We start from the raw sequence: 14,657 nt of genomic DNA, 5'->3' as shown, positions 1-14,657 counted from the left end.
GTCTATAAGTTGAAATAAAACATTTAAAAAATAGGGAGGAAACGTTTCTGCCTCTGGTGGTGTTGGTGACTACACGGTGTCAGTTATCTGGTCCTAATGTCACACTACGGTTGGAGTATGGGGAGCGTGATGTCACTTCCTTCAGAGAGAGAGGGAGAGAGAGAGAGAGAGAGAGACCAGTTTGTTTTGTCCTCTCTCCACATCTGGCCCTGCAATCTAGTGATATCAGCTGCTGCGTTGCTATCTGACTGCCACGCAACACACACTGTCTGCAACCCAGTCTCTTCGACCTCAACTATCTTCTCCTTAACATACACACAGAGATCTAAAACCAACAACACGCTCAAGTCTCTTGAAAATACATGTCTCCTTTGCGTTGGTAGAATACCAAACAAACATTGGATTCTTCTCACCTTGACAGAAATGAAGAAGGCCCTCAGTGACTAAATTGCTAACGAACATAACACAGAACAAAGCCATAGTATTGTCTCTGGCACAACATAACCTTTCTGTTGGTAGAATATCAAATGAACATTGGAATCGTCTCACCTAAGTGGTTTTAATTTCTATCTAAAAAAACCCAGCACAAAGCCCAAAGCATTGAGTCTTCTCTAGACCCTCAAGGTCATGTGATATGGGAGACAGTGCAGACAATGTGGTGCGGTGTGTAGCTTAGCATCTATCTTCATGCAGCGCTCCCTGCAACCAGCCCAGTCCAGGGTCCACTCCATTACAGCATTAGCCGCTAACATTTTGACATTTGGCTTCATTATTATCAATGAGCAGAGGGGATTGAGCCACCGACATGCTGCATTAGCTTCCTTCATTTCACAGTTGCACGGCTGAAATCTCGCATTAAGACATATCCAACACGGACTGACATGTTAGGAGGAGCGATGAGCAGCCCGCTGTTTAGGGGGTTGGAGGGGGGAATGGAAGGATATTGGCATTGAGTTCCAAGAGTGTTGGAGCTTTTGCCTTCCATGCACCTAAACAAGAAAGCTTATTCTATTCGGTTTAATTAGCCTGTGGTAATGAAATTAGTCAGAGGCACTGCCACCTTCACTTAATAGAAATTGATCTGTGTTTGGGGGAGTTTATTAAAGCTCAGGAATAATGGGAAGAGGGGATGGAGGGGGGTCCACATTAGAAGCTAATCATGACAGGAGGTGGGTGGGTGACGGTTTGAGTCTGACCAGGTCTAGGATCAATTGCAGTGTGTCAGTGTTGATCTGTCCATGGCTAGCTGAACCAGACCAGAGGAGGAGAAGCCAGGGATTCTAGTGCTACGTAGTCTATGCTCAACCTGTGTGCATAACGCTCAATGACATCATACTTGATGATCTATTAAAATGACCTACACCTCAGGTTGATGTCTGGCCAACAGTCATGGGAAATGGCACTTGGATCCTTTTTCCACAGCAGGGTTTTACACCAGTGCTTGACCTTAAGACATTTGTGTTTCCACCTGTGAGTCTGAAGCCCAAAACAGTCTTGGGACATACCAAGAGGTTTTTGGGGGAAACACAGGGGAGTTGAGCTGAGCAGCAGAACAAGTAGAACTCGACAGAGGTGAGGAGAGAGAAGGAGTGGTGAGATAATCACAGACAGACAACTCTCCTCTCCTCAGGTCCCCAAGCCAGATGCATTCTGGGTAGATGAGGAGAGGGGTAGGGTGGTTGATCATTTATCTAGCCGTCTGGCCAGCTCACCTGGAGTGATGGGGGAGACGTCAGAGAGGCAGGCTGCTATTTCACGGCCTGTTAAGCGCTAATGCCGCAACACGCCCTGTGCTCCAATTCTAGGGAACGGGGAGCATTACCGTCCACTTCTCAAGGTTCTGTCCGTCTGGACTGTGGGCTTGGAGGGGGAGAGGGGAGTAGATGAGATAGGAAGAAAGTGGGAGGGAGGGATCAAGAGAGAGAGATTCATCGGGAGAGAGAGGTAGAGAGAGTGGGATGGCCCAGAGAATGAAAGAGAGAGGAAGAAAGAGAGAGAGGGAGAGAGAGAGAGGTGGGAAGAGAGGGAAGGAGAGAAGGGAGCCTGCTGAGACAATGGTCTGGAGCAGACAGGACAGAAGCAGGGCACGCGCTGACATCCACTCCCGCCACGCACTGCTGCCTCTTACAGGCTCCTGAAGGCCCCTCACTCCCAGCCCCACTGCCTCTTTGCCTTCCTTCTCTTCTCCTCACTGGAGCCACTGAGTACCACTAGCCTGAACCACCCACAACACTTGTGTTCTCTGTTTGCTAACTCGGGCCTGTGTGACAACCACACAGCTTCTAATAGGTCCTGGCTGGCTGGAGAAAGGAGAGCATTTATACTTAAGAGAGCCGTGTGAGGAGGCTGCTTATGTAGAGGCTGAAGACTCTGGAGGACAATGTGTGTGTGTGCGTGTGTGCGTGTGTGTGTGTGTGTGTGTGTGTGTGTGTGTGTGTGTGTGTGTGTGTGTGTGTGTGTGTGTGTGCGTGTGTGTGTGTGTGTGTGTGTGTGTGTTCATCTAGACTGGTTTTACCCTGTCATTCCGTTCTGCCTATCTGGGCACTACTGTTATCCCAATAAGGTTCAGTGGTCTGAAATAATGTACAAGTGAACTTATACATCTAGCTGTTATTTGTGCCTTATTATATACAATTCATTTTACTGGAGTTCATCTTTAGAGAACTATAGGAAAAATACACTCAGTGTGTGCGGTGTTTAAATAACGAATCTAACCACACGGTAGGCTCTCCTGGAGAGAGTCGCCCTGCCTTGACTGTACTGTGTGTGTGCTCTTCCCTGTCTATACTCTACCATACTATACTATACTGTACTGTGTGTGTGCTCTTCCCTGCCTATACTCTACCATACTATACTATACTGTACTGTGTGTGTGCTCTTCCCTGCCTATACTCTACCATACTATACTATACTGTACTGTGTGTGTGCTCTTCCCTGTCTATACTCTACCATACTATACTGTACTGTACTGTGTGTGTGCTCTTCCCTGCCTATACTCTACCATACTATACTGTACTGTGTGTGTGCTCTTCCCTGTCTATACTCTACCATACTATACTGTACTGTGTGTGTGCTCTTCCCTGCCTATACTCTACCATACTATACTGTACTGTGTGTGTGCTCTTCCCTGTCTATACTCTACCATACTATACTATACTGTACTGTGTGTGTGCTCTTCCCTGTCTATACTCTACCATACTATACTGTACTGTACTGTGTGTGTGCTCTTCCCTGCCTATACTCTACCATACTATACTGTACTGTACTGTGTGTGTGCTCTTCCCTGTCTATACTCTACCATACTATACTCTACTGTACTGTGTGTGTGCTCTTCCCTGCCTATACTCTACCATACTATACTGTACTGTACTGTGTGTGTGCTCTTCCCTGTCTATACTCTACCATACTATACTGTACTGTACTGTGTGTGTGCTCTTCCCTGCCTATACTCTACCATACTATACTATACTGTACTGTGTGTGTGCTCTTCCCTGCCTATACTCTACCATACTATACTGTACTGTACTGTGTGTGTGCTCTTCCCTGTCTATACTCTACCATACTATACTGTACTGTACTGTGTGTGTGCTCTTCCCTGTCTATACTCTACCATACTATACTATACTGTACTGTGTGTGTGCTCTTCCCTGTCTATACTCTACCATACTATACTGTACTGTACTGTGTGTGTGCTCTTCCCTGTCTATACTCTACCATACTATACTGTACTGTACTGTGTGTGTGCTCTTCCCTGCCTATACTCTACCATACTATACTGTACTGTACTGTGTGTGTGCTCTTCCCTGTCTATACTCTACCATACTATACTGTACTGTACTGTGTGTGTGCTCTTCCCTGTCTATACTCTACCATACTATACTGTACTGTACTGTGTGTGTGCTCTTCCCTGTCTATACTCTACCATACTATACTGTACTGTACTGTGTGTGTGCTCTTCCCTGTCTATACTCTACCATACTATACTGTACTGTACTGTGTGTGTGCTCTTCCCTGTCTATACTCTACCATACTATACTATACTGTACTGTGTGTGTGCTCTTCCCTGCCTGTACTCTACCATACTATACTATACTGTACTGTGTGTGTGCTCTTCCCTGTCTATACTCTACCATACTATACTATACTGTACTGTGTGTGTGCTCTTCCCTGTCTATACTCTACCATACTATACTGTACTGTACTGTGTGTGTGCTCTTCCCTGCCTATACTCTACCATACTATACTGTACTGTACTGTGTGTGTGCTCTTCCCTGTCTATACTCTACCATACTATACTGTACTGTACTGTGTGTGTGCTCTTCCCTGTCTATACTCTACCATACTATACTGTACTGTACTGTGTGTGTGCTCTTCCCTGTCTATACTCTACCATACTATACTATACTGTACTGTGTGTGTGCTCTTCCCTGTCTATACTCTACCATACTATACTGTACTGTACTGTGTGTGTGCTCTTCCCTGTCTATACTCTACCATACTATACTATACTGTACTGTGTGTGTGCTCTTCCCTGCCTATACTCTACCATACTATACTGTACTGTACTGTGTGTGTGCTCTTCCCTGTCTATACTCTACCATACTATACTGTACTGTACTGTGTGTGTGCTCTTCCCTGTCTATACTCTACCATACTATACTGTACTGTACTGTGTGTGTGCTCTTCCCTGTCTATACTCTACCATACTATACTGTACTGTACTGTGTGTGTGCTCTTCCCTGTCTATACTCTACCATACTATACTGTACTGTACTGTGTGTGTGCTCTTCCCTGTCTATACTCTACCATACTATACTGTACTGTACTGTGTGTGTGCTCTTCCCTGTCTATACTCTACCATACTATACTATACTGTACTGTGTGTGTGCTCTTCCCTGTCTATACTCTACCATACCATACTATACTGTACTGTGTGTGTGCTCTTCCCTGTCTATACTCTACCATACTATACTGTACTGTACTGTGTGTGTGCTCTTCCCTGTCTATACTCTACCATACTATACTGTACTGTACTGTGTGTGTGCTCTTCCCTGTCTATACTCTACCATACTATACTGTACTGTACTGTGTGTGTGCTCTTCCCTGTCTATCCCCTACCATACTATACTATACTGTACTGTGTGTGTGCTCTTCCCTGTCTATACTCTACCATACTATACTGGACTGTGGTGTACCAGTGCTGAAGGCTAAGGGCAGGACATTTACTTGTGTTTACAGTAAACAGAGCTGAAGATGACTGATGGGTCACAGATCCTGTCCTGTCCTGTCCTGTCCTGACTTGGGCTGTAGAGCAACTGATGGATCACCCATCCTCTATGTCTGTTAGGAACTGCACAGGGGGGCGGCTGCACACACACACACACAAACACACCCAAACACACACCCAAACACACACACACCCAAACACACACCCAAACACACACACACACACACACACCCAAACACACACATACACACACACACACACAAACACACACACGCAAACACACACACACACGCACCCAAACACACACATGCACCCAAACACACACACACACACACACACACACACACACACACACACACACACACACACACACACACACACACACACACACACACACACACACACACACACACCCAAACACACTCACACACAACCAAACACACACACACACACACATACACGCACCCAAACGTACCCAAACACACAGACGCACATACATGCGCACGCAGACACACACACAACACACACACACACAGTGACACCATGACTCAAATATGCCTGTGAGATACGCATGGTGTCTGTACATATTGAAATGGTGTGCCAGCAGTCACATGGCAGCAGTGTGAACAGTCACATGGCAGCAGAGTGAACAGTCACATGGCAGCAGAGTGAACAGTCACATGGCAGCAGTGTGAACAGTCACATGGCAGCAGAGTGAACAGTCACATGGCAGCAGTGTGAACAGTCACATGGCAGCAGAGTGAACAGTCACATGGCAGCAGTGTGAACAGTCACATGGCAGCAGTGTGAACAGTCACATGGCAGCAGTGTGAACAGTCACATGGCAGCAGTGTGAACAGTCACATAGCAGCAGTGTGAACAGTCACATGGCAGCAGTGTGAACAGTCACATGGCAGCAGAGTGAACAGTCACATGGCAGCAGTGTGAACAGTCACATGGCAGCAGAGTGAACAGCACATGGCAGCAGAGTGAACAGCACATGGCAGCAGAGTGAACAGTCACATGGCAGCAGTGTGAACAGTCACATGGCAGCAGAGTGAACAGCACATGGCAGCAGAGTGAACAGCACATGGCAGCAGAGTGAACAGTCACATGGCAGCAGTGTGAACAGTCACATGGCAGCATAGTGAACAGCACATGGCAGCAGAGTGAACAGCACATGGCAGCAGTGTGAACAGTCACATGGCAGCAGTGTGAACAGTCACATGGCAGCAGTGTGAACAGCACATGGCAGCAGAGTGAACAGCACATGGCAGCAGTGTGAACAGTCACATGGCAGCAGTGTGAACAGTGGGCCTCCAGAAAGAGAGGTGTGTCTGGGAGTCACAGCTGTGTTATCTGCATAATGTAACCTCCATCTGGAGTTTAAAACAAATCACATTTTATTTGTCACATGCGCCCGGGTGTAGACTTAAACGTGAAAGGCTTGCTTATGAGCCCTTCCCAATGATACAGAGATTTTTTTTTTACAAAAATAGTAACAGTAAAATAGTCCTGAATGGAGATATATACAGGGAGTACCAGTACCAGATCAATATACAGAGGTACAAGGTATTTGAGGTAGATATGTACATGAAGACAGGGTAAAGTAAGTAGGTATCAGGATAGATAATAATAAGGTATGAGGTAGATATGTTCATGAAGGCAGGGTAAAGTGACTAGGCATCAGGATAGATAATAATAAGGTATGAGGTAGATATGTACATGAAGGCAGGGTAAAGTGACTAGACATCAGGATAGATAATAATAAGGTATGAGGTAGATATGTACATGAAGGCAGGGTAAAGTGACTAGGTATCAGGATAGATAATATTAAGGTATGAGGTAGATATGTACATGAAGGCAGGGTAAAGTGACTAGGTATCAGGATAGATAATATTAAGGTATGAGGTAGATATGTACATGAAGGCAGGGTAAAGTGACTAGGTATCAGGATAGATAATATTAAGGTATGAGGTAGATATGTACATGAAGGCAGGGTAAAGTGACTAGGTATCAGGATAGATAATATTAAGGTATGAGGTAGACATGTACATGAAGGCAGGGTAAAGGATAGATAATAATGAGGTAAAATAAAGAACAGAGTAGCAGCAGCATATGATGAGTGTAAAAAAGTGTGTGTGTGAATGTGTGTGTACGTGTGTTTGTGTTGTGTCGGTGTGTGTGTGTGTGTGTGTGTGTGTGTGTGTGTGTGTGTGTGTGTGTGTGTGTGTGTGTGTGTGTGTGTGTGTGTGTGTGTGTGTGTGTGTGTGTGTGCTGTCGGTACGTGAGTGTGTTATGTGTGTGTGTCTGTGTTGTGTCGGTATGCGTGTGTATGTGTGTTTGTGTTGTCGGTATACGTGGGTGTGTTATGTGTGCATATGCATATGTAGTGTATGTAAATGTGTGTGGGTTTTGTGTGAGAGTGTCAGTGTGTGTGTGAGCGTGTATATAGTGTGTGTATACACACGCTCTTTCCATGACATAGATTGACCAGGTGAATCCAGGTGAAAGCTAGATCCCTTATTGAGGTCACCAGTTAAATCCACTTCAATCAGTGTAGATGAAGGGGAGGAGACAGGTTAAAGACATGGCTTGTGTATGTGTGCCATTCGTTTTCCCATGATTCATTGCCATTACCCAAAGCCTGAAAGGAGGAGTATGATCATGGAGCCCCGGTGGCTTCAAAGCCTCTTATTTGTCAAGACATAGCGTCACCTATCCAGGGTTTATATACGACATTGGTTCAGTCCCAGAGTCCCCAGCTTGGAGGGCACTATGGTGTTGAACGCTGAGCTGTAGTCTATCAACAGCATTCTCACATAGTAATTCCCCCTCTTGTCCAGCTGGGAGAAGGCAGTGTGAAGTGCAATTGAGATTGCGTCATCTGTGGATATGTTTGGGTGGTATGCGAATTGGAGTGGGTCTAGGGTGTCTGGGAGGACGGTGTTGATGTGTGTCATGACCATCCTTTCAAAGCACTTCATAATTACAGATGCTACATTTAGGCAGGTTACTTTAGAGTTCTTGGGAACAGGGACATTGGTGGTCAGCTTGAGACATGTTGGGATTACAAACTAGGACATGGAGAGATTGATAATGTCTGTGAAGACACCTGCCAGCTTGTCTGTGTACGCTTTGAGAACGTGCCCTGGTATTCCGTCTGACCCGGTGGCCTTGTGATTGTTAACATGTTTACAAATTTTACTCACATTGGCCAGGGAGAGCGAGATCACACAGTCATCCGGAACAACAGGGGCTTTCAGGCAAGACTCAGTGTTGTATTCCTCGTATCGAGCATAAAAGGCATTTAGCTCGTTTGGGAGTTCTGCATCGCTGGACCACTCACGGCTGGGTTTCCCTTTGTAATCCGTTATCGTCTACAAGCCCTGCCACATCCGACGAGCGTCAGAGCCGGTGTAATAGGATTCCACCTTCCTCCTATATTGCCCTTTTACATGTGTGATGTCTCGACGGAGGTCCTAGCGGGCTTTCTGTATGCGTCCATGTCCGTGTCCCGTTTCTTGTAAGCGGTAGTTCTAGCCTTTAGCCGAGGGTAGATATTGGCTGTAATCCATGGTTTTAACTAATGTATGTGTTCTCTATCCCAGGCATATGTACCAAAACAGCATATTTAACTTGATATGTTTGACATGGAAGTATTTGGCTTCAGATCACAAATAACCAAAATTATATCTTGACATGTAGGCTTAGCACTTTCACAAAGAGTGACATTAATTAATACAACTGTCAGACATTATGGAAGAAACACGTAAGACCCAAATGGTTTTAGCAAGCATGTCCAGAACAAGTTATCAGAGAGTGGCACGTCCAGGCACAGACAACATATGAGCTAATGCCCCTGAGCAACCGTCCTCTCGAGCAGAACAAACACAGAGCAGGAACCCTATGTGGACAGTCTGGGGTCTGTCTCTGTCACACACGGCACCTGCCACTCCCTGAGGTATGTGTGTGAGTGTGTGCTTGTGTGTAGATGGACACACACATCCCTGACACCCCTACCCATCCACACTCCTGTGCCTCTGGCACCATTGCCTAGGGCTAAGCCTGCAAGTGAAACAAAACCAGATTTTTTCCCCCAGCCCTATAAAAAAAGGAACGGAGCGGAGTGAGTCTGGTCCTAGAGGCCTGGGAGACGCTCCTTTTCATGTGTGTCACTGCTGATAAATCAACCATGGTGCCAGCACTGCACCACTAACCCAGGCTGGCCCGGTGTGCACCCGGTTGAGACTGGGCCTGTGTTGTGCCTGCTGGTTAGGGGGCATAGAGGGGAGTGAGGATAGGGGCAGAATGCGGAGTTGAGCTCAGCATGGTGTGTACTAGCTAGTGAGGGAGGAGAGAAGATTAATGTAGGCTCTGTGGAGCAAAGGCAACATCCTGCGCCTTAATAAGGTACAAACAATCGGTTCCACTCCGCTGCCTTCCCAGGGAACAACTATTGTTGTGCTGCATGTTTCCCCGCTCTGCGTGGCTCCTGGGAGATAGCAGGGCTAGGACCCAACTTCAGCATGTAGCTGGCTGTCTCTCCCTTACAGTCAGGGGAGGACAACTCAGTGTCATGTCCAGGTCAGACCAGGTCCCATACTTCCCTCCCTCCCTCCTCGTTCCTTACCTCCCTCCCTCCTCGTTCCTTACCTCCACTCCCTCCCTCCCTCCCTCCCTCCCTCCCTCCCTCCCTCCCTCCCTCCCTCCTCATTCCTTACCTCCACTCCCTGGACTTTGAGCTTCATGTGATCCTCTCGCGTGGTCTTCCCATCTTTCCTCTTCTTCCAGCAGTAGCCATCCTTTCTGTACTTCACCTTCTTCCTGTTGTACAAGATCATCGACCCATTCTGTGGCCTGGATCAGAGAGAGAAAGAGTGTGAGAGAGAGAGAGAGAGAGAGAGAGAGAGAGAGAGAGAGAGAGAGAGAGAGAGAGAGAGAGAGAGAGAATTTTAATTCAGAGCCACTGCTGTGGGACTCATTTTAGAGATGTACAAAGTCTCAACACCAGTCTACTGCCAGGCAGAAATGCACCAGTGACTTTAGATGACAAGACTTCTTTATGATGTTTTTCTGCATTCCTCTTCACAGTTTGACAATGAACAAAGCAAACCTTCAGCATACATTTCTCCATATGAAAGTGACACTTCTACCTCAGAGTAAATTACATGTAGAACCGGTGTGTGTGTGTGTGTGTGTGAGTGTGTGTGTGAGTGTGTGTGTGTGAGTGTGTGTGTGAGTGTGTGTGTGTGAGTGTGTGTGTGTGAGTGTGTGTGTGTGTGAGTTTATAAAGGCTGAGGCAGCTTTTTTATCTCACATTCATCCAGTGAAATGAGTTGTGGTGGTGTGTGTAAAGTCCCTTGGGGGAAGAAGAGATCTTCCCTCACATTCCATTCATAATTCATCCTCCCTTCATCAGACCACAGCTTCTTGCTTCATAATGATACAATATAATGATATCATGTAACTATTTGATGATAATATGCCTTTACAGCTCCATTTGTCAGACGGGGCGTTTGTGTTAAAACATGAACAGGAAGAAGTAGGCTGTATCATTCATGAAACATTATTGAGTTGCTCAACAGTTAGTGAGAAGTTGAACACGGCTAGCATGTACTTGGCTGACCAAACACTTGTCAGGGCTCTTTATCTTGAATTCATAAACATTCTGTACACACACACACACACACAATAATGCACAAACACTCACTCTCTCTCTCTCTCTCTCACTCTCTCTCTCACACACACACACACACTCTCTCTCATTCTCTCTCTCACACACACACACACACACACACACACACACACACACACACACACACACACACACACACACCACACACACACACACACACACACACACACACACACACACACACACACACACACACACACACACACACAGCTGCCATTTTCTGGAGCAATCCCAAATGAGTGCAGGTTGTTGCCTCAGTGCTGGGTGTTGGGGTGTGCCTCTGTTGGGTGCTCATCGTAGCAGCTGTTCAGGCTTGTTAGCCCCATACTCACTGCACACAAGCTACAGTTAAGAGTGCAATCGCTTCTCTCGCCTCTTTTTAAATAAACAAACACAAACAAACGCTCAAAACTCTCTACAAAGAAAAAAAAAGACCTTGCTATTTTCCAATGCTACTTTGCGAGAAAAAAAAAACTGTTTTGCATTGGTTTGGTGTTGTTGTTTTGTAGTTACACTTTTGTCATGGTTTTATTTATAACGGTGCATGCATCATTTTCCAGGGTTGCTCACGGGACCTGGTTCCTGTTTATCTTGCTATTGCTCATCAATCATCTCCTTTCCCAGGACGTATCTCAGGGGCCAACGGAGAGGGAGAGAGGGGAGGGAGGGAGAGAGGGGTCCCACCAGTCCCACTCTGTGGCCCCTGACAGCACCTTCTAATGAGAGACGTCACTCAAAGCCTGCCATCCTCAATCCCTCACTCTTTCTATTTTTCTCCCTCTTCTCCTCTCACCACCAGCCGGTTGGAGCTAGAGATGGGCACCAGGGAATTACCTTCCTCTCTCTCTCTCTCTCTCTCTCGCTTCATCAGTCTCCAGATCCCTCACTTTCGCTCTTCCTAACTCTCCTCTCTCATTCTGTCATTCCATCGTTCATCCCCCTTTCACTATCTGCAAACTAACATAGGAATCCTTCATGTCTTCTGCCGTACATTTACAAATGTGGGATTTTGATGGGGTTTAGTCCTCTGATAAAACTACTCTCTGGAGGAAACTAAGATAAGTCTGGTTTATGGCACGTTGTATATCCCCGAGTCATCAGCATAGTTGATGATACAATTCTATGAACAAAGAATCGCTAAGTATTGTGCAGCTATAGGATAATGTACAGTATATGATGATTCAAGCCTTTTGTGACGAATGTCCTCTGAAGGTCACCTGGCAGTCTAGGAGACTATTGCAGACTTCAGCACTCTGTCGAGGCAATCAAACAATATGATGTCTTTTTAATGAACGCCCGGACACACTGGTTAAATGGATTCTGTATGGGCATGCTGTTTGTTTCCGTGGAGATGCGTTCTCTGTTTGTCCTTCAGAAATACAGGAACCGTGCGTCTTAGAATGTAGCCTCCACATTAGACTAAAAGATGGGACGGGAAGAGATAAGGTCGACAATCAAATGTCTGATCTCCTCAAGAGCATTGGAAATTGGGGTGAGGCTTTCGTGTCAGAGGCCCCGCACCTTATTTATCGGCTCTGTGAAAAGTTATCCACTCAGCTTTTTATAGGGAGGCAGTGTTAGGAAGATGCTGTTTTCAATTCAAGACATGCTGGAAAGACATGCTGGACAGAGCCTTAGATTCCTCTGCTCTCTGAAGTAGCTACATCTGAAGCACAGGCCTGAAAAGGCACACTTTGCAAAGAAATAGGTTCTCTATCCCCCGTCCTTCCTCCCTCTCCCTCTCTCCCTCTCTCCCTCTCTCTCTCTCTCTTTCTCTCTGTTCTTCACCTACAGTATATCTCTGTAAACTTACGCATTTCAATTAATCTTATCAGAATTACACATATTTATACATGGGGGGAAAATGCTAAGTGCTCTGTTATCAAAGCAGTGTGACAGCAGGCCCTCTGTTTCAGAAGCCTAGACGTGCCTGATTATTATGGAAACAGCACAGTCCCTGACACACACGCGCACAGATACGCACACGCATGCACACACACACCTCTCAGTGGCGTGGCGTGTACCGGCCGATAATACGCTTTACCCTGTGGATGGTGTACAGCCTGCCCAGTCCTTGAGGAATCATTCATTTACAGAGGTAATGGCATTCACTCAATCAGGTTTGTTCATTAAGAAAAAGTGGGCGAGGGAGAGAGAGAGATATGAGGGAGGCAGGGGGGGGACTGTGTCTGCTGCTGAGAATCCACAATGAACCTGGAGGAGAGGAGCCTGGCCCTGAGTGACTGACTGACAGTAGCTCAGAGACAGGCTCAGGAGCTCAGTTCCACAGCCATAGGTCCACAAGAACCTAGTCCCCTCGCCAGAGAGAGAGAGAGACAGAGAGAGAGAGAGACTCAGAGAGAGAGAGACAGAGAGAGAGAGAGAGAGAGAGACAGAGAGAGAGAGAGAGAGAGAGAGACAGACAGACAGAGAGACAGAGAGAGAGAGACAGAGAGAGAGAGAGAGAGAGAGAGACTCAGAGAGAGAGAGAGAGAGAGAGAGAGAGACTCAGACTATCTGGCCAGTAGAGGGAACTAGTTGTGGTTGAGGATGATCCATATGATCAGCTCTGAATTGTCCTCAACACTTCTACTACTGCTGCTAGAGAATCCCATCAAACCAGCTTCAGAAGAAGAAGCTACAGTTACAACTCCCCCAAGCTCCATGCATTTGTGTCAGTAGCGTAGTTGAGAATGAAACATTTACCATGGTGTTCTAGCTGTAATAGGAGAGCTGCTGCTACCCACCCTAACACTGGCCCTATTCCCCAGGACACCCCTCTAACACTGGCCCTATTCCCCAGGACACCCCCCTAACACTGGCCCTATTCCCCAGGACACCCCCCTAACACTGGCCCTATTCCCCAGGACACCCCCCTAACACTGGCCCTATTCCCCAGGACACCCCTCTAACACTGGCCCTATTCCCCAGGACACCCCCCTAACACTGGCCCTATTCCCCAGGACACCCCCCTAACACTGGCCCTATTCCCCAGGACACCCCCCTAACACTGGCCCTATTCCCCAGGACACCCCCCTAACACTGGCCCTATTCCCCAGGACACCCCCCTAACACTGGCCCTATTCCCCAGGACACCCCCCTAACACTGGCCCTATTCCCCAGGACACCCCCCTAACACTGGCCCTATTCCCCAGGACACCCCCTAACACTGGCCCTATTCCCCAGGACACCCCCCTAACACTGGCCCTATTCCCCAGGACACCCTCCTAACACTGGCCCAATTCCCCAGGACACCCTCCTAACACTTACCCTATTCCCCAGGACACCCTCCTAACACTTACCCTATTCCCCAGGACACCCTCCTAACACTTACCCTATTCCCCAGGACACCCCCCTAACACTGGCCCTATTCCCCAGGACACCCTCCTAGCACTGGCCCTATTCCCCAGGACACCCTCCTAACACTGGCCCTATTCCCCAGGACACCCTCCTAGCACTGGCCCTCTTCCCCAGGACACCCTCCTAACACTGGCCCTATTCCCCAGGACACCCTACTAACACTGGCCCTATTCCCCAGGACACCCTCCTAACACTGGCCCTATTCCCCAGGACACCCTCCTAACACTTACCCTATTCCCCAGGACACCCTCCTAACACTTACACTATTACCCAGGACACCTAGCCCTTTGATTAATACCACACTGGGTTTTTCTCTCTCTACAAACCATCAGGCCTCGAGAGGAGAGGTAGATATGAGGCGTCTTTGAAGAT

The 14,657-nt window shown here is 47.1% G+C and overlaps 1 protein-coding gene across 6 annotated transcripts in view; it reads right to left on the bottom strand.

Annotated features, from left to right (window-relative positions):
• The window catches only part of LOC106567259 (calmodulin-binding transcription activator 1), a 493,378-nt gene that overhangs the window by 209,540 nt on the left and 269,181 nt on the right, over positions 1–14,657 (bottom strand). For all 6 annotated transcript variants that reach the window (XM_014136342.3, XM_014136343.3, XM_014136344.3 and 3 more), the window contains one exon: positions 9,952–10,087. In XM_014136342.3, the coding sequence (XP_013991817.1) occupies positions 9,952–10,087 (136 nt within the window). The remainder of the gene's footprint in view (positions 1–9,951; positions 10,088–14,657) is intronic.

Source organism: Salmo salar, chromosome 13 (assembly GCF_965601325.2).
Source record: "Salmo salar chromosome 13, fSalSal1, whole genome shotgun sequence".
NCBI lineage: Eukaryota > Metazoa > Chordata > Actinopteri > Salmoniformes > Salmonidae > Salmo > Salmo salar.
This window is presented reverse-complemented; position numbering and strand designations above follow the sequence as displayed.